The 20,147-nt window shown below is 42.8% G+C and overlaps 1 protein-coding gene across 13 annotated transcripts in view; it reads right to left on the reverse strand.

Moving 5' to 3' along the window:
- Myo81F (Myosin 81F) overlaps positions 1-20,147 on the reverse strand; it is a 2,624,640-nt gene that overhangs the window by 1,862,632 nt on the left and 741,861 nt on the right. The window contains exon 6 of one of the 13 annotated variants that reach the window (XM_070995766.1): positions 5,847-6,019. The exons of the other annotated variants lie outside the window; for them this stretch is intronic. Coding sequence (XP_070851867.1) covers positions 5,862-6,019 — 158 coding nt within the window. The 3' untranslated portion in view covers positions 5,847-5,861. Of the gene's footprint in view, positions 1-5,846; positions 6,020-20,147 lie in introns of those variants that run through there. 13 annotated transcript variants of the gene reach the window in all.

A 20,147-nucleotide genomic window follows, 5' to 3' on the forward strand; every position in this document is an offset into this window, starting at 1 on the left:
TATCGAATTGAATGGTCGATATGAGCGCGCTCTTATCGATTTTAATATGTATAATTCGATTCCAAATATTGTTTAAAAAAATAACCTCTTCCACATCGGTGACAAGGTTATTACAATTCCAACTGGATCATATGAATTGAATGATATCACCGATTTTTTTACAATAAACTAAAAGACTATAACCTGGAAAATACATTTAAAATTCAAAGTAATAATAATACACTTCAAGTTGAAATAACTACCATGCGAGAGTCAGTTTACTTTAATAAGGAAAGATCGGTTGGACAATTGTTTGGTTTCCATCAAAAAGTACTAGAACCACATCCTACAAAAACCTATCGATCAGATCAGACCGTGAACATATTAAAAATTAATACAATTCGTTTGGAATGTAATATAATCAGCGGTTCATATGTAGATAATACACCGAATCATACATTACATGAGTTTGGCATTAATGTTCCGCCTGGGTATAAAATGACAGTGGCACCACATAACCTAATTTATTTACCAATCAACTGTGACGAAATAAGCACACTATCTATACGCATAGTTGATCAACACGGTGATTTGGTGAATTTGTGTGGTGAAAACGTTTCGATTCGCATGCACATTCGGTTAATAGAATAATAATAGTCCGCAGCCAAGCATTTATTTATTTATTATATTTAACAAATTAAGCTTATCATACAATGTTAAACTTAATACTAAATTTCCGAGCGCTGGCTGCGGAGGCCTTCGACTCTGACTGTAACTAATCTGCTGTGTTTAAATCTGTACTTGCGGTTTTTTTATGGGCTTAGTTTGTTATTATATTGCTAGCTTTGATTTACTTATAAACTCGTAAATTTTTTTAATATTTTCTACGGATGGGCAATCGAGGATTTGGGAAGGGGGCTGTGTGCCGAACAGGTGGGCTCTAATATTGGCCAGTCCAGGGCAATTGTCTAAAAGGTGGTCGGTGTTTGGGATTCCTCCGCAGAGACTGCAGATCGGATTGTTGATGCCTTTTAATAGGTGTTCGTGTGTGTGTTTGGTGTGTCCTATACGAAGCCGGATAAAGGTACTGCATTGTCGTCTCCCGATTGCCGCTGGGAGAGGTATTTTTGTACAAGTGGGATTAAATTTGCAGTATCTATGGGTGAAAGTGGACCATTCCTCCATCTTTTGGTTTTCCAAGTTGCGATCTATTAGCTTGTGTATGTCCTTGCTGTTTATTGGAGTGAAAACGAATGTTGGTGAGAGGCCAATGTTGTGGGCTGCCTGGTCCGCGTCTTCGTTACCCTTTATGCCTTGATGGCTTGGGACCCAAAAGAGTGTTATTATTTTCGGGTGTTCTTTTGTTAATCTTTGTATCTCTCTTATGGTGGGATCGCGATACTCGGGGTTATTTATTGCCAGGAGTGACGATAGACTGTCAGTGCAGACAACAAACTCTTCGTTTTTATTGGTGGCAAAGCGGCAGGCTGGTAATATAGCCGTAGCTTCTGCCACGAATATTGAATTGTAGGGGGGGAGCGCTCCTCCCGCTATGATGGTGTTGCTAGCGTCGATGACTGCGAAAGTGGTTGATTCCAAAGTTTTGGATCCGTCGGTAAACAGCCAATGTTTTTCACCGAGGAGTTCTTTTTCGTTTTGAAAGCGGGTGCGATGAACTGAGCTGGAAGTATGACTTTTTGTGGTGATACGCAGTTTGGTGTTGATGTTAGGTTGGTTCCGAGACCAGGGTGGAGATGGCCCGGACGATCTAAATCTGTTTGGTGGGGGTAAGTCCAATTTCTTGCTAAAGTTGGCGCAAATTCGGAGAGTAGAAGGATATTTGTATCTCCTTTCTTTAAATATGTTTTTGAAGTCGTCAGCTAATAACCGATTTGGAATGGTGTATAATTTAGGTATGAGTCGGGTTGTAGTTTCTTTTATCCTGTTGGTGATGCTGGGTAGTCCGGACTCCGCTAGAGTGCACTTGGTCGGAGAGGTCGGAAAGGCGTAGATAGATCTGCGTACAGCTGCGTGGTATGGTGGTTGAATACTCTTGATATTGGAGGCTGCAATCCAGCCGAATATCGGGAGCCCGTAATCTATCTTTGAGAGTATTAATGCCCTTGTTATGTTAATTAAAGTATTTATATGTACATGAGAGTATTTTGAGCTTAAAAATTTAATTATATTGAGACGAGATTCCAACTGCTTTCTAAGTCTTAGGCAGTGTTCTTTAAATGTAAGCCTAGAGTCGAAGGTAATTCTTAAGATTTTTAAATGATTAGTTTGTTGAATGACTTTGTTTTTAAATACAATTTCGAGAAAGTTGCAATTTTGTTTTCGGCAAATATGTTGGACCTGACATTTTCCAATGGAAAGAGATGACCCAGATGAAGCGCCCCACTGTTCCAGTTCGTCCAGAACGTTTGAGAAGGTACCTTTAACGGAATTGAGATCTTTCTTGTTGGTGTAAATAAATGCGTCATCAGCATACAATGAAATGGAAATGTCTTTGTGTCTGTTAAAAATTGAAGATATTTGCTCAAAAGCAATCATAAAGAGTACCACCGAAAGAGGGGAACCCTGAGGAATGCCATTGTGGAGCTTATGTAGATTTGATGTTGAGTTATTGACTCGGACCCTGAAAGTTCTGTTGGTCATAAAGGCTTTTATAAGGTTATAAAGTCTTGGACCAACGCCCCAGAGTACGAGTTGGTATAACACTGAGTGTAACCCCACGCGATCGAAAGCCTTTTCAAAATCCGTAGCCAGAATGGATACGTGATTTTTTGTAGAAAGGGCCTTCGACGCGAAGTGTTGGAATCTCAAGAGAGCATCCATAGTACTGTGACTCTTTTTGAATGCAACCTGGTAGTGAGAGATACGGCTGTTTTGGGTGGTAAACCACATGAGCCTGCGTGCAATCATTTTCTCGACTGTTTTTCCTAGGCAAGAGAGAAGTGAAATGAGACGGAAGCTATTGATTTCTGGGTTAGTTTTGTTTGGTTTGGGTATAGGGATTATCGTGGCTGACTTCCAGGTATGTTGATAGGATCCTGTTTGGAGCATTGCGTTAAAGACCTCTAAAAGTTTATCTTTAACAGCTGGTGGTAGGTTTTTAAGCATGGGATACGAAATTCTGTCAAAGCCGGGAATTTTTCCCTTTGCCGTTTGAATTGCGATTTCTAATTCCAGTTTTGTAAAATTTTGTTGGTAGGTGTGGTTTTAATAGGTTTGCTTAGATTGACAGTACTGCTGAGAGAAGTTGTGGTCGGCCGAGTACTCTGACCAACAATATCCAAATTGCTCTGCAATTTTCTTCGGACAGGTAAGAAGACCAGTTTCCGTTTTTAAATATTTTATGGGGGTGGAGGGTACCCCAGCTAGGCGCTTGACATCGGACCATATCTTTTTGGGGGTAGTGAAAGGTGAGATTCGGGAAGTGAAGTTTTGAAAGCAGGTGCGTTTGGCAGCTAGTACAGCTTTTCTAAAGCAAGCGTTGGCTCTTTTGTAGAGTAAAAGATTCGGAATTGTAAGGTCCGATTTGTACTTGTGAAAAAGATCTTGTTTTTCGTCCCTAAGCTCCTGGAGAGAGTGGTTCCACCAGGGGACTTTGGCCTTGTGTGGAATGCTTTTAGTTTGTGGGATGCTGCAGTTTGCCGCCGCCCTTATACATACCATACCATACTGCCATACAAATTAGAAGCGATAGACCAGTCGCATATGTGCGCAAGTTGTGGGGATATCAGGGAGATATCTACGTGAGTAAGAGTATTGAGGGTCGAGAGGTGAGTGGCGGAGCCGTCATTAAGTGTGATTAAATTTAGGTCAGCAATTGTACGCTCCACGGCTTTCCCCCGGGAGTTGGATTTTGGCGATCCCCATAGCGGGCTCCAAGAGTTGAAGTCGCCCAACACTATGAAGGGTCCGGATATATGGTTTAAACAGTCAACAATGTCGGTACTCCTGAAACTCTGGCAAGGTGGGATGTACATATTTATTATGGTAATGGGCCGGTCCAGATCAAGCTGGAGTGCTGAGCATAATATGTTTGATGTAATCTGTTTGTGGGTATGGGGGATGTGTCTTTTAATAAGCACTCCAATACCTTGTTTGGCTGACGTATTATGGGGAAGGTTACAGAAATAAGCTAAATAGGCCTTAGGGCAAACAAAGCTTTTTGAATCGTTAGGCAGATGGGTTTCCTGTAGGCATATAATGTCGGGCGAATTGTCATTAATGAGTAGACAGACAGTTGGAGACAGTTGGTTGTAATTGTTTATAAATCCATTTATATTCCATTGGGTGATTTTTAAAGGTATTTATTTAAATAAGAAAAAAAAGGAGGGTACTGGGGGCGCTTTTAGAGATCTTGTTCCATTTGAGATGCAGAGTCAGAAAGGTTTTTTGCTTGGCTAAACTCGGAGTCTGTGGACATATTTTCATTTGTAGAATTACTGTGGTCCGAATCTAAAGTTTTTAGAAACCGTTGCGCTTCGTTAATGATAGCGCGAGATTTTTTTAGTCGGTCTTTGATCATGGGGTTTTTATCTTGCGTTCGTGGTGACGGTGGTGATTTGGGGTAGTGGGGGGAAAGGGGGAAATGGGGGGAGCCCGGCAAGGTCGTTGGAGGAGAGGTGGGGGAGGGGGTTACATTTGCTTTTTGTGTTACATTGGTTGTGCTTTGCTTGCTGGTTGATGGTTTGTTGTTGTCTTCTGCTTGCAGAGAGTCTTGCTTCGGTTTCGAAGCCGTTACCGAAGTCGGTTGAGAGGAAGCAACCTTCGCGAAGGAAGCCGAGTGATTGATTGTGGATGATGATTGTTGTAGTTGTTGTTTTTGAATAATTCTAGCTTCACGCATGCTGCATTTTTTTGTTGTTTTAATTTTTAGTAGGTCTCTTTGCTGTTGATACGCTGGGTCAGCAGGTCAGCAGGCGGGGTGTTGGCCTGAGCAGTTCGCGCACTCGGTGCGTGAGCATGGCGCGGGTGGGTGAGGGGCAAGATTGCAGGTGGAGCACATGGTTGCATCATCACAGTGTCTAGCTGTATGTCCGATCCTCTGGCAGTTTTTGCACCGCATTGGGTTTGGTATGTATTCCCTTACTTTGACACTGTACCAAGAGATGTCCAGCTTACTGGGAAGATTGTAGAGATCAAAAGTGACCAGAATCACTCCCGAGGGTTTGGTGGCGTTGTCGATAGTTTTGGTAAACTTGAATACCGAATGCACGTTTTGGGCTCGTAGCTCTTTCACAATTTCTTCTTCTGGGATGTTGTTTAGGCATGGTGCGTATATTGTTCCCTTCACAAAGTTAAGAGATTCGTGGTAATTGAATTCGACGTCGCATATACTGAGCACAGGTTCCGAAGATCAACGATGAGAAAGAATAAAGACGTCCGCACTCGATGACTGGTAGTCGGTGACTGCCCAACCAAGCATTACTAATTGTAAAGCTATAGAAAGAGGATCAACAGTAAAAAAAAAAGTGACCACTGTGAAAAATAAACTTTTTTTAAAGTCGTTAGGCTTGAAGCTTCGAGTATAACATAAAAGGTGGAAAGGAAAACAATGAACGAAATTTTACATGTTCGAGAAAAGGTTTACTCAGATGAGAGTATTTCGAAGAAAGAGTTTCATACTTATTCATCGTATAATCAAATATTTAAACCAAACGATGAAATTCGAATTACTATTCAAAATCAATTTCTATATATAATAAAAATGTTCGCAATAAAAAAAAAAAATAAATAAATGTATTATTATGCTGCAAAATAAACTTCTGACTTTTTATTTCGAGTTAAAATTACCGGTACGGAGAATGGAAAATATTTCCTTGACTGAGATATGTCGGCTACTTGCGAGTTGTTGCGCGGTCGTGATTTCAACCCCTATCATTGACAAGAGGCCCATGATCTTGCCAATGAGCGTGCGCATTTTGGGTTGTGCATCTGTCCCTTTTATTGCGGTGAGGTAATTGACAGGTGCGCATGTTCGGGTAGCTCTTGCTTGAATCCCTTTTATGACATGTTTGTGATCCATCTGTGGAAAGGAGAGAATCTTAAACAATTTACCCGTTAAACGTTTTGAGGCGGAAACAAAAATGTGTATTTGAAAATATTTAACATCTGATAATCATTAACTTGTGAGATTTATTTTATTGGGGTTCTTTTGATTTCTAAAGTAGTTTTCCAATCATAGGAAACATTATTCCCCAACATGATCGGACATGTTCCTCTAAGATAACCATCTTTGAATACTTTGAATGTGCGACCTTTCACACGTGCACAGCACCACCTGTGATAATGAGGCAAAAGGGTACGTGATCACACCTTTCCCCAACATGATCGGAAATGTTCCTCTAAGATAACAACCTTTGGATACTATTGTTGTGCGACCTTTCTCACGTGCACCTTTCTCACCTGACTATTAATTGCACATAATGAGGGGAAGGATACATGATCAATATTGTCACATGGGGATGTGGGGGCGATGGGGGCAATCTCCTCTAAGATAACAACCTTTGAATACTATGGCTGTGCGACCTTTCTCACGTGCACCTTTCTCACCTGACTATTAATTGCATATAATGAGGGGAAGGATACATGATCAATATTGTCACATGGGGATCTGGGGGCGATGGGGGCAATTAATTTTACTCTTTATAGACATGATCGTGACATTTTTATGACTTTAAAGCCCAATAAAATCAGTTAATTTATTGGACTATGCTAATTGTCCCAGAACCCGCATACGTTAATGAGGGGGGGAGGGGGGGGGGGGGCCATTAATATGCTAATTGTCCCAGAATCCGCGTTTCCCTACTACTCATGTGAATGGAGAAGACCACGCGTGGTTTGTTATAACGCTGAACTAATGTGTCCCATACCAAATATCGCAATCTCGACCAGCTGGCAGAGATTCCTTGAGGAGCAGAAACCGTTGAATATTGTCCAGCCGCTCACTTTGATTAATTAACCGGGCGCTTGCAGTTGTGGCAGACAGTAGGTTTCCATGTACATATCCTCAGAATTTACGGCGATCTTCTTGGTGTGATAGTCCGTTTTGGCCAATCCCTCTGTGCAGATGATTACTTGATGGGTGGTCTCAAAAGCCGAGTTTAAACTTTCGATTTGCTGCACACGCTTCACATAATAGCCTTCGGGTTTTCAAGACGCGGAATCCTTCTTGTAATTCTGCTGCAGACGTGTTAGACTTAGAAGCTTCTCCTTTTGAATTGTAACAAAACCTTCTAAGGCCCGATCATCAGCTTCGTGGTCAGACATGTTATGGAAATTTGTAATCAGTTTACTTTGAACCTAACCTAACTCCACTTGTTAAATCAAAAAGCACCCGTACTCACTTGATATTTTTCTTCTGCATGCGCCCTATTTTACGTCACGTTGACTATAGTGTGAGTGCTGGCTGCACTGTTTTCCGATTCCGCTTTGGATAGGATTTTTGCCTAGGTTGCGAAATTATAACGGATCTTCCTGAAAAACGCGTGTGTGTGGTGTGGGGGTGTGTATTGATAACAGTGCTCTGTCGGTATGAGAGCACGTGTTGGGGACGCAGACGGAGACGATCGCAATTTGTGTTAGATAGAGTGATATGCTTTATAACCAACAATTGAAAGATTAAGCTGAGATTTTAAAGCTTCAAGCAAGAGTTCCCCTCATGGGCCACCCTGTTCAGTGTGACGCCGTGCCGAAAATGATTTACACGGCTGTCATAGTAAGAGGGGTTCTTGGGAGTAGTTAAACGACTGAAGTTCAAATATAACAATTCTAACTTTAGTTCATTAGCTTATAATATTTACACTTCACGACTGTTCATTAATTAACTTTTATGCTAGTGGCTATTATATACAAACACACCACCTCCCGCGTGAGCTACAGCCCAGTAATTGCAAAGCGAGCTTGATTTCCTCAATTCAAGTCTCATAAAGCAATCCCAGTCACAACTCACTCAGTAAGAATAAAATCAACTAGTGAAAATCAAACAACGAAACCTCCATCTCCACAAGTGCTACCGCAACAAGAAAAGTCGTTCCCAGTTGACTGCCCTGGACCAGCTGTTGTAGAGGGTTCCAGTAGAAGAGATGATAAACATTTAAATAAGTATATTTATATTATGAGCCTGAATAGAAAGTATAGCCCGTAGTGCTATACAAAACAAGGAAGAACGCTATAGTCGAGTACCTGGACTATCAGATACCCGTTACTCAGCTAAAGGGGCCAAAGGGAAATGTAGATATGCAAGCAGCAAAGCGGTATTGAAGTGCGCTTCCTACCCGCTGTCTCAATATATGGATATGTGGGGCGGTAGACAGATTTAAGCGTTATGGGCGTTAGAGTGGGCGTGGCTAACTTTTGGGTCGATCGATAGGTATTGACGAGACTAATACATTTCAGTTAAAATTTTGGATGTAGCATAAAAATTGTGGGCGCCACAGGTTCGGGCAGGAGCCACAGTTTTGGGCGGATTGTGGGCGTTAGAGTGGGCCTGGCATATTCGCGTAACAAACTTGCGCTCCATACAAGGCTACGGAATCTAAAAAAAAAATCTGAAGTCCCGAGTCTCTATCTTTGATGGTTTCCGAGATGTCCGCGTTCATACTTACGATTTTTTGAAGTTAGTGTGCAGTATGTGGGCGTGGCAAACTTTTGTTGGGTCAATCCTTAGGTGTTAATGGGAACAATACATTTCAGTTACAATTTGCATTCTAGTATTAACTCTACGAGTATCGGGTATGATTATGTGGAATGGCATAGTTATTTGAAAAAGGTTCTCTTAAAGTTAGTCCTTTTCAGTTTATTGTTCCTTCACCAACACCTGATATTTGAGTTATTATATGAGAACCAATATCATGAAACGAATCTGAATTTTCCTTTGTTAATGAAATGTCTGCACCAGTAGCAGCAGGGTGCCACGACCACTTTAACGCCCACAGACCGCCCAAAACTGTGGCTCCTACAGTTTTAATGCTAGAACAAAATTTTTAGCTGAAATGCATTGTTTTTATCAATACCTATCGATTGACCCAAAAAAAAATTGCCCACTTTAAAGCCCAAAAACTTTAAAAAATCGTAAGTATGAACGCGGATATCTCGGAAACTATTCCGTAGTTTTGAACACAGCGCAAGTTTGTCATGCGAATATGCCACGCTCACTGTAACGCCCATAAGCCGCCAATTTTAAGTGAAAAGTATTAGTCTCGTCAATACCTATCGATTGAGCCAAAAAAAGTTTGCCACGCCTACCCTAACCACCAGAACGCTTAAATCTGTGTACCACGCACATAACAATATATTGAGATCGCGGGTAGGTGGCGCATTTCAATCTTGCTTTGCTGCTTGCATATCTCCATTTCCCTTTGGTCCCTTAAGCTAAGTAACGGGTATCTCATAGCGTTCTCCCTTGTTTTCACTTAGAAACATCTGATTTTCGAATTCCATGTGATGGAATAATAGGCATCGACTTCATGAAAGAATATAATTGTCAAATAGACTTAAAACCAGAAAACGATTGGCCTATACTAAGGCCCGATCACACAATAAACATTCCAAGAAATCATACCCTTGAAAACAACTTGACAATTCTACCAGCAAGGTCCGAAGTTGTCCGAAATATTGCAATAAACGCAGCCACCAGATATATATTTATACCACAAAATACATGAACATATTCGGAATAGAAACCGAATTGATATCAACAAATAATTTTTACAAGCAAAAAATAAGGATGAAAGCCGATGAACAGGTTTATATTAAAAACTATAGAATTCCTCACAGTCAGAAAGAAGAAGTAGACAAACAAGTTGATAAATGATTCAAAGATAAAATTATAGAGCCTTCAGTTTTTTCATTTATGCAGGAATTTTTCAGACACGGGTGTACTGACAAAGGTCTTCTATCAGACATCAAGAAATATCATGTTGTGAGGAGTTGAATAACTCCTCACAAGTCTAAGCAGCAGCAGTAGAAGTTGGCCGGCCGCTCACCAGATACGCGACGAATTCGTGTAGTGACGGCGCGGCGAGGAGAGAGTTTGGAGACCAAGGACGGAGAATAAGAGAGTTTGAAGACCAAGGATGGAGATCGAGGGAGTTTGGAGACTAAGGAGCTGATAATGAGAGAATGGAGACTTGGCGCCGTGGGAAGCATATAAGGAGCAAGATCGCCACGTCGAGACGTTCGGGATTGGGACATCAGGAATCTCCGAATTGAGACACAAGTGGCTGAGTTCCGGAAGGTATCACACGGCTAAGTCAAGGCGTTTGTTTTCCAACTTTGTTACGACGAGAGGTCGGCATCACTTTACAAGGCTGCCATTAATAAGGTCGGCGAGGTCTACCCCGGGGCCAAGCTGGCACCCTCGGAACCTCAGCCTGCTGACCAGGTTCAACCCGAAACTTCCAACAGACGGTTGGTAGGTGGTCAAGGTGGAGAAAACCGAGCGCGTCACCATGAACGTGGCTATCCTCTTGAAAAAAAAAAGTGAAATTCGAAGCGACAAATCAAAGTCAAAAAGCCTACAATTACTTCAAAACCCAACCTATGAAACCAAAATTTTTAAAGTATTCTGATTTTGATACAAAATTTTGTATAACAACGGAACATAATGTAACGCAGCTGCCAGTAGCATACGCATCGCGTCATTTACAAAGGTAGAAAGTAATAAAAACACGACAGAGCAAGAATTAGCTTCTATTCATTGGGAAATTAAACACTTTAGACCATATATCTACGGAAAACACTTCACAGTAAAAACAGACCATGGACCACTAACATATCTATTTTTCATGACTAACCCAAGTTCAAAACTGACCAGAATGAGACTTGACTTAGAGGAATATGATTTTACTGTTGAATATCTTAAGGGAAAGGACAATCATATCGTTGATGCATTGTCTCGAATAAAAAAGAGAAAAAAAGACTTACAAAATATACAAAACGATAATAAGATTCTAAAAGTCAATACCAGAAGTCAAAGTGCACAAAAACCCTGCGTAGGAAAAGAACATATATAATTGCTTAAGCAATCTACAGAAAATGCTTCTAAGCCCAACACTTACAACGTAAATAACAACGACGAAGTATGTAAAGTAATGACCATGCATGTAAATAATAAACGTTTATTTAAGCACGGAAAGAAAATTACGGCAAGATGATGTTAGCGATACGTATACTAATGGAACTCTTGACTTAGGTGAATTCTTCCAAGGGCTTGAAAAGCAGGCCGGTACTAACAAAATCTTTAAACTCAAAGTGGCACCTTGGCGAAATATCTTTGAACAAGTATTAATTGATAATTTGAAGAAAATGGAAAATAAAATAATGAAATCATTGAGAGTAGCGCTACTGAAACCGGTGACCGTAATTAAAAACAAGGAAGAACGCTATAGTCGAGTACCTCGACTGTTAGACACCCGTTACTCAGCTAAAGGGACCAAAGAGAAATGGAGATATGCACGCAGCAAGGCAGGATTGAAATGCGCCACCTACCGGTGGTAGACAGATTTATGCGTTATGGGCATTTGAGTGGGCGTAGCCATTTTTTTTTTTGGATTAATCGATAGGTATTGACGAGACCAATACATTTCAGTTAAAATTTTTTATCTAGCATTAACATTGCGGGCGTCACTGGTTTGCGCGGTATGTGGGATTTACAGAGGGCGTGGCAAACTTTTTTTTAGGTCAATAGATAAATATTGATGAGAACAATACATTTCAGTTACCATTTTTATTCTAGCATCAAAACTGTAGGAGTCACAGTTTTGGGCGGTCTGTGAGTATTAGAGTGGGCGTGGCACCCTGCTGAAAGAAACTTGCGCTGGGTAAGAAGCTCAGGAATCTGCACGCCAAATCTCAATAGCCTAGCTAGCCTAGCTCTTATAGTTTTCGAGATCTCAGCGTTCATCCGGACAGACGGCCAGACGGAAATGGCTAGATCGACTCGGCTAGTGATCCTGATCAAGAATATATATACTTTATGGGGTCGCAAACGCTTCTTTCTGCCTGTTATATACTTTCCGACGAATCCAGTATACCCTTTTACTCTACGAGTAACGGGTATAAAAAAAAATAGAAAATATAATCTTTAAAGTCTACATACCACGACGAACCTTTACAAGAAGGTCATACAGCCACTACAAAAACATTGGCGTTTTCTTTGCGCCGTTTGAGAATGACACCGTTTTAGGTACAAGTCTACCTAGTAGGGTATCGTGACGAACTTTTTTTAGGGTATGGTAACGAACTTGTTTTATTCAAGAATTTTAATTGTTATCGTTGTGTTACGTACGCCCTCCCCCATACAAAGATTAACCCCGGCAAAACAACTGTCTTAAGTTGAGGGTAGGGGGCCGCTAATGACTAACCACACTCAGATTAATAAGGGCAAAACAGAAATACAATTCGACAACTCACGGGTGTCGGGTGGCCAGAACAACGACCACGATCGACCTGCTCGTACGGTTACGAGTCCAGTAGAAGACAGAAATTGTTCTGATCTCCATGACAGTGGTCTAGAAGGGAGTTGTACCCATCAACACAGACCACGACTGTAAGAAGGCTGGTCCAGAAGGATGTCTTGACCGTTTCCCTAGGATCAACTGCACCCAGGAGAATGACTTGATTACCGGTCCTGCGATCGACCACACTCTGAATGAAGCCAACCTACAAAATTCCGAAGGACGAAAAGAACTAGTGAACCAAGTGTATGGCCTAAGGACCCCACGATGGGTAGCAAAACGTCCAAAGTGGCCGGCAGCACCGATAATGTGATTAACACCGTAGAGATCGTTGAACACAAGGACGATATTCGAGATGTCAACAAGACCAAGAAGCTCATCGTTGGACTACTCCTAGTTCTAGTGATCCTTAAGGTGGTTAAGATGTACAAGCGCCACCAATATCACGCCCTGGAGAAAGTGGTGACCCACATCGGAGCATAAGCCGAGTAGATACAGTGAAGTAAAACAGCAAAAAGACAATAGATACAATTAAAGGCGAATAAATTGCACACCAAAATTATAAACAAAAAGTGAATCGCCAAAAACAATTACAAACAATTTGCGAGTACATGCATTTCTGAATACAAGTGTAAACAGAACCCCCATTTACATACGCTGAACAAGAAATTGGAGCAGCGCCGACCAGCCCCAGCCCGAGCTTTGGAACTGACGTGTGCCGCAGTGAAACTCTCTTACGATGCATACATACATATCTATACAGCGATAGTGTTATTTTTTTTGTGTAACGTAATTTTTGTGTTGTTTTTGTAAACCTTCATCAAATCTTGCACGTATATATATATAAACCAATTATAACATCTCCCAAAGCCCAGGATCCGGAGCGTCGAGATCTCATCGCCAGGCTTAAAGGGAGGGTAAGTTTGTCGGAACACGGTTCCTTTCTTATAAATACATATATATATATATCCGTGCACCATGATCACTTCAGAAGCTTTAGCAAAGACTATAGACAATGATCCACAATTTAACGTACGAATTCTATACTTGTTATCAGAAGCAACCCTACCCATAACTGTGCATGAATTAGAGTACTTGTATATTGAGACCTTCCGTCTAGACTTTTCACCACTTTTCCATTGCAACAAGACCGAAAGAGCAATCATTATCTCTACCGTTCCAACGGTCATTGTCCTTACCCGTTTAGATAAGAATTTATTTTTTGGGCAATGTTAATACCTTCCTAGTTAAGACCAAGAATTAATCTGATAGGAATTTGTATAATATTATCCACATACAATAATTATTTCATATATATAATCATTTAGATATACTTTCCTCTTTTTATACATTTTACATTTATATATATTATAATTAAATATTAATTTTTCAGTATTAGCCTTGTAATTGTATGACAATTGCAAGAGCCCTCTGAGTGACGTTTGTAGTCGTGAATAGTCAGTATTTTGCTGATGTGTGCACCTTCACAGGTGGTAAATTCGATACTCTCCGCAAACCAAAGTAATTGTCAATTAATTTAATTTCCATTTGAACTAGCCAACAAATATTACCCAATAAATTTGTAATGTAAAAGAATATCAAAACATGAAGTGCTAAAGCTTTATTAAGGGGGGTGTGCTAACGCGAGAAGTGGAGTAGGTCAAGTACAATCACATAACTTTCGACGGACAACCTTGACAATAGGGGATCGTATTGCCCGGCCCGTGACGATCCATTGGCAGACGAACGTGTGAAGGGGAGGGAAAATGGCCAAAACACAGCCCGATCGTATTGCGATCAAGCGACCATGAGTAATTTGACTGTTGTATAGAGCAGGGAACTTGTATAATTTTAAATATGCACCTACTTATTTGTTTTTGTCTTTAAATTAGTAACCGTGAAGTCCCCAACTTCTGTGACTGTCAATGTTGAGAGGCCACTCAATCAGAACTTTGTCGCAGAATAGAGGACTGACTTTGAAAAGCTTTTAACCGTAGAAACTCGCCGTTTTGTGCATGGGCAAATTTACCAGAATATCCTTAAACCAAGAACTATGAGTTATCCTTTTTATAATACTTTACCTACAACTAAGTGCCGATCGACTATTTGTTGAAATTAACGTAGAAACAATTTATAGGTGCTTTCTGGCCGACGCCCCACGACGTACTAAGCATTTGTCAGGTCGTTTGATAGGTTCGAGTCCAGAAAGAGCAGGAGTGCAAGCATGACGGTAACGCATTTAGAAGTTGCGGTGCGGATCTACTGTTCGTTTGTCGATCCAGGAAAGAATGGGGGTGGGGGAACTGACAGGAAACGCAAAGCCGACGCCGCACAACGTACTAAGCATTTGTCCGGTCGTTTGCTTGGTTCGAGTCTTTGCGGTTTCCCTTGACATATTTGGGCGGTGGACGATCTTTAGTTTTTCTGGTCGACGCCACACAACGTATTAGGCCGTTTGCTTGGTTCGAGTCCAGAGAAATAGGAGACGGTTGTGGAGCCCAAGAATGATTGGTCAAACAACCTGACGACTGGCGGGAGGGGGTTTTTGGACAGATTCCTTATCAAAACACGGCCGTTCCGTTTGGAACATTTAGCTTAGCGGAACCCCGTTGTGTAGAAGCGGCTAACACCCCTAGTTAAGGACATTTGTTTTGTTTTGTTTTTGGGGCTTAAATATCGGACGGTTCTCGACCGAAGAGAAACTTGAGAAGCAGAGAGAAGCACCCCCAGTTTATAAACATTTTTATTGTCGACTTATTCAGCCTTTACGTCGCTAACCGGGTGTTTTGAAAAGAATCACGTGAACCTTTTACATTAAACGAAACAGAAGTGAAGACAAATTTTAGTGCATGTATTAATGAGCACAATGTGACAATTTATAAAAAAAAGCGGAGGCCTTTAAAAAAAGGAACAATCATATAAATGAAGGGGGCCAAGAAGAAGGTCTTATTCCAACCCAGCACCCGAAGAGTCCCCGAGCAACAACGCGCGGAGACAATCACCAACCCCGTAGTGCAAGCGCGCAAAGGCTAGGAAATTCACCTGAAAGAGAGCCGTGGGAGCTCGCACAGAATCAGCCAGAACAAATAGATACCCTGTCTGAAAAAAAAACAATCTGGACCAGTATACTGAAATGGAAGGAGCCGTCGGCGGGGAGAATCTACCCCTAGGACCGCCGAAGGGGAGATCAAACATGCTTCCCCAATTTCAGAGGCATGAGGAGGACAACTTAGAGGCTGCCGAGCGGCGGGAACAAAGATTGATGGAGCTCTTGAGGCAAAGCAACGATATGCAGCGTGGTATGAGCGCCCAGATAGAAGCTCTGAAAGCACAAATTACCGAATTGCAGTCTCCGACATCCAGGAGACCCAAACAGAAGGGACTGCCTTCGCCGCCCCGAACTGTTCCGAACCCCATTGACAGTTTCTTGAGGTACCAAGAGACTCCGTCTCTGGAACCGGTCACGCAGGACATGCTCAATAGCCAGATGCACCGGCTAAGAACGCCCAGGCGGGTTGATACTCCTTCACACAGGCAATACCGAACAAGCGAGAGAAAGACGAGTCACCAACTGCACCCAGAGATCGACCGGAACTCATAATTTCAGGGACCAAGACAATAAGATGTCACTCTAGACAGGTGGAACCTAAAGTTCGATGGAAGCGGTCGTGGAATGACAGTTGAAAGTTTCCTGTTCCGCGTGGACCGATTGAAAGAATTGTATGACCTCAGCTTCTGTTGGCAGGTGCAGCCACGAAATGGTATTGGCAGTTAATGGAGGACAAGGCAGAAGACTACGATTTTGACTACTACTCATTGACCCAGGAAATGAGACGGTTATTTTCCACTACCGGAAGTGGCCTTATGAAAGTCAAGGAATTAATGGAACGCAAGCAAGGGCCACGCGAAACCTTTAGCGATTAAGTCTCGGACATGCATAACTTGCGTTTCAAGCTCAAGCACAAAATCGCTGAAGATAAATTCGTTGAGCTCTTGAAGGACAATATGAGCTCCCAGATGGGAGGATTGCTGTTAACATCCCCAATAAACTCATTAGCGGAGCTCAAAAGAGAGGGTCTCCGAGTTGATCGCTGGTTAAGAAACACAGGAAGAAACATGCGCCGAGCGGCGGTCAACGAAATAAACACTAGAGGACTTGCCGGACGCGGACACGTTGGAAGAATTTAACCGGCAGCGGAAAGACACACGAGGGCGTTATGAGGATGAACAAGGATGACGAGGCCCATTACACGCGCTGGTGTGTTAACACGTGCAGGTTCTGCGAGAAAGTCGGCCTCACATTCCTCGGTAAAGGTAGACGCGAGGTTGCCGCCGTTGAAACAACACCGGATTTCGACCTTATGACCGGAGACCTAGACATGAACAATACGCTCAAGCCCGAGACCGGCTATACCCCACATCAGCTTACCCCAGAACAACATTGTAAGCTGCAGCAAGTGATAGACACATACCCTTTTTGTCTAGAAAAAGGACTAGGAAAGACCAGCTTAGAGCAACATATAGTTGAAGTGACCAACGAGGACCTACCAATCAAGCAGCGACATTACCCGATATCCCCAGCTAAACAGAAGCTGGTGTATGCCGAACTAGATCGCATGTTAGGTCTAGGCATGATCGAGGAGAGCAATATTAGCTGGAGTTCACCGGTAACATTGGTGCAAAAAGGGCCGAAAAATCGCCTTTGCCTCGATGCGCGTAAAGTAAATTCCCGGACGATCAAAGATGCATATCCACTACCACATATCGAGGGTCTGTTGAGTCGGCTGCAGGAAACGTATTACATTTCCGCAATTGACTTAAAAGTCGCCTTTTGGCAAATACCTTTTGAAACCAAAAGTAGAGAGAAAACCGCGTTTACAGTGCCCGGCAGGCCACTGTATCAGTTTACAGTCATGCCGTTCGGCTTGTGCAAAGCCGCGCAGCGAATGTGCCGACTTATGGATTGTACGCTCTGCGCGAAAATGTATTTGTGTATCTGGATTACTTCCTGGTCTGTTCGCCTACATTTGAAGCCCACATTGATATGTTGAGCCAGGTCAGCGCCTGCTTACAGCGGGCAGAGCTAACAATAAATGTAGACAAGAGCAAGTTTTGCTACAGCCAGGCAAGATATTTAGGATATGTAGTTGGGGGAGGATGCATCCGAACGGATGATGCGAAAATACAATCGATTCAGGAATTTCCCCAGCCTAGCTCCGCCAAACAGATGCGGAGGTTCCTGGGAATGACAGCGGCACCGCTTCACGACTGTTTGAAGAAAGATCGCATAAAGAAATTTGAATTGTCAGAAGAGGCAATCAAGGCGTTTGAACTTTTAAAAACCAGCATGGCAACAGCACCTGTACTCGTCACCCCAGATTTAAAAAAACTTACCATCCAATGTGATGCCTGGACCACTGGAGTGGGGGGAGTTTTCTTCCAAACCAATGACGAGGGCGGAGAACATCCCATTGCCTATATGTCAGCCAATTGAACAAAGCACAGCGGAATTAGAGCATAACCGAGTTGGAATGCTATGCCGCTATCCTCAGCATTACCAAATTCCGTGCCTACGTAGATAGGATGCCCTTCAAAGTGATCACTGAGCACGCTAGTCTAAAACGGCTGATGAGTCAGAAAGACTTATCAGGCAGACTTGAGCGATGGAGTCTGAAGCTACAAGCGTTTGACTTCACCATAGAACACAGGAAAGGGTCACAAAATGTAGTCCCAGATGCTCTCTCAAGAATTCATATGGACGAGCTACAGAAGGCTGGTGCGGAAGGACTGGACATACACATCAACCTCTATTCGACAGCGTTCCAGTCATCGGAGTATGTCAATCTAGTGCAGGCGGTGGACGAAAATTTAGGAAAAAGTCCTGACCTTCAAACATCAGAAGGCTATGTATATAAACGGATGGGATTCTCCTAAGCGACGCCGTGGATGAAACTCGAGCATGGAAGCTGTGGGTTCCCGCAGAGCTGCGACCCGATTTAGTCTGGAGAGCACATCATGCCATAACCGCAGGGCTTGGGGGGTTGCCCAAATCACTAGCCAAATTAAGACAGTTTTACTATTGGCCAGGGATGGCTGTAGATGTCCAAAAAGTAGTGAAGGAATGCGAGGTCTGTAAGATCACCAAGACCGACAACAAAAATGACCGACCACCCATGGAAGAACAGCGGGTTACGGAGCGGGCTGGCCAAAGGTTGTTCATCTACTTTATGGGTCCATACCCGAGGACCAAAGCTGGGAATTCGGTGATTGTTCTATGCCTAGAGCACTTCTCCAAGTTTGTCTGGCTGCAGCCGATAAGACAGGCAGTAGCTGCAGAAGTCATAAAATTCCTTGAGACCAAAATTTTCCATCAATATGGGGTCCCCGAGTTCATACACTCGGACAACGGCAAGCAGTTTGTGTCTCAAATTTTTGGCGAGCTAATGACCCGCTACGGTATTCGACACGTAAAGACTGGACTTTACTCCCCGCAAGCGAACGCGGCTGAGAGGGTAAGCCGATCGGTACTCAAAATTTCGCGAGCGACAATTGCCACCGATCAGCGAAATTGGGATACCCAACAAAGTCGAATAGAGTGTGCCCTTAGGAATGGCCTACACGAGTCGATAGGCATGGAACCATATTACGCAATGTTCGGAACGCGGATGGTTACCCATGGAACAGCCTATCCGATTCTACGAAAGCTGGGGGGAATACAGGCAGGAGATCCACAGATAAGTCTCCCAGACAAGATGGAACACATCCGACAAAAGGTGACCCAAGGATTGAACCGAACTCATGAACGCGCGGAAAAGGCATATAACACCCGTAGCAAGCTCGTAGAGTTTTCCATAGGACAAGTTGTCTATAGGAAAAACTACAAGCAGAGTAACAAAGCTGACGGATATAATGCCAAGCTTGGCCCGAATCGAATTCGCTGTGTTGTACTCCAGCGTAAGGGCAAAGCCCTATATGAGCTGGGCAATACAGTAGGGAAAAGTGTCGGAGTATTTCATGCTAAAGACCTGTATGTCGCCTGAACCTCTGAACGTAATCCAATGACTCCAGAAGGCGACAAACTTAGAACTGTGGGATTGCACGAGTTGATAGAAGGTCCCGATCACATGATGAGGTGAACTACCCTGATTCCGCTATAAAAGCCACAGCCGGGGGCCGAAAATAAACCAGACATAATGAGCGCCTTCCCGTCAGCTCAGAAGGCTCCGGAAGGCGTATGAAGGCAGGGCCTCACGGAATGGATGAGTGGGCTCTGCAGGAGCATCAACATCGTTGAGGAGTGTATCCAGCAGCGCTGGATACAACTCCATTCGATGCCACAAGCTGATCTTCAAGAACGAGAAATAATAGAACAGGAGATCGGGCAAAGGACCCGAAATCAGAAGAACGACAGATGTCAGTTGCTCCAAGTTCAGGAGCAACTTATAAGGACTCAAAGACAGATATTCAGGATTCAAGAGAGTCAACAGAGGGTGGGGCGGCGCATGAACCGCCTCACCAGAAAATTGGCAAGAAGAAGCCCGCGCCTGGGAATCCTGGCGCGGGAAGACATAGTACTTGTTTTAAGAAAACCTTGATTGTACCTAATACTTAAATAAATATATAATAATTAAATATATTATAAAATATACTTATTCTTCTTTGGGAAATGGGAAACCTTTTTGTTCACTTTTCACA

The sequence above is a fragment of the Drosophila suzukii genome, chromosome 3, assembly GCF_043229965.1.
Source record: "Drosophila suzukii chromosome 3, CBGP_Dsuzu_IsoJpt1.0, whole genome shotgun sequence".
Classification (NCBI taxonomy): Eukaryota; Metazoa; Arthropoda; class Insecta; order Diptera; family Drosophilidae; genus Drosophila; species Drosophila suzukii.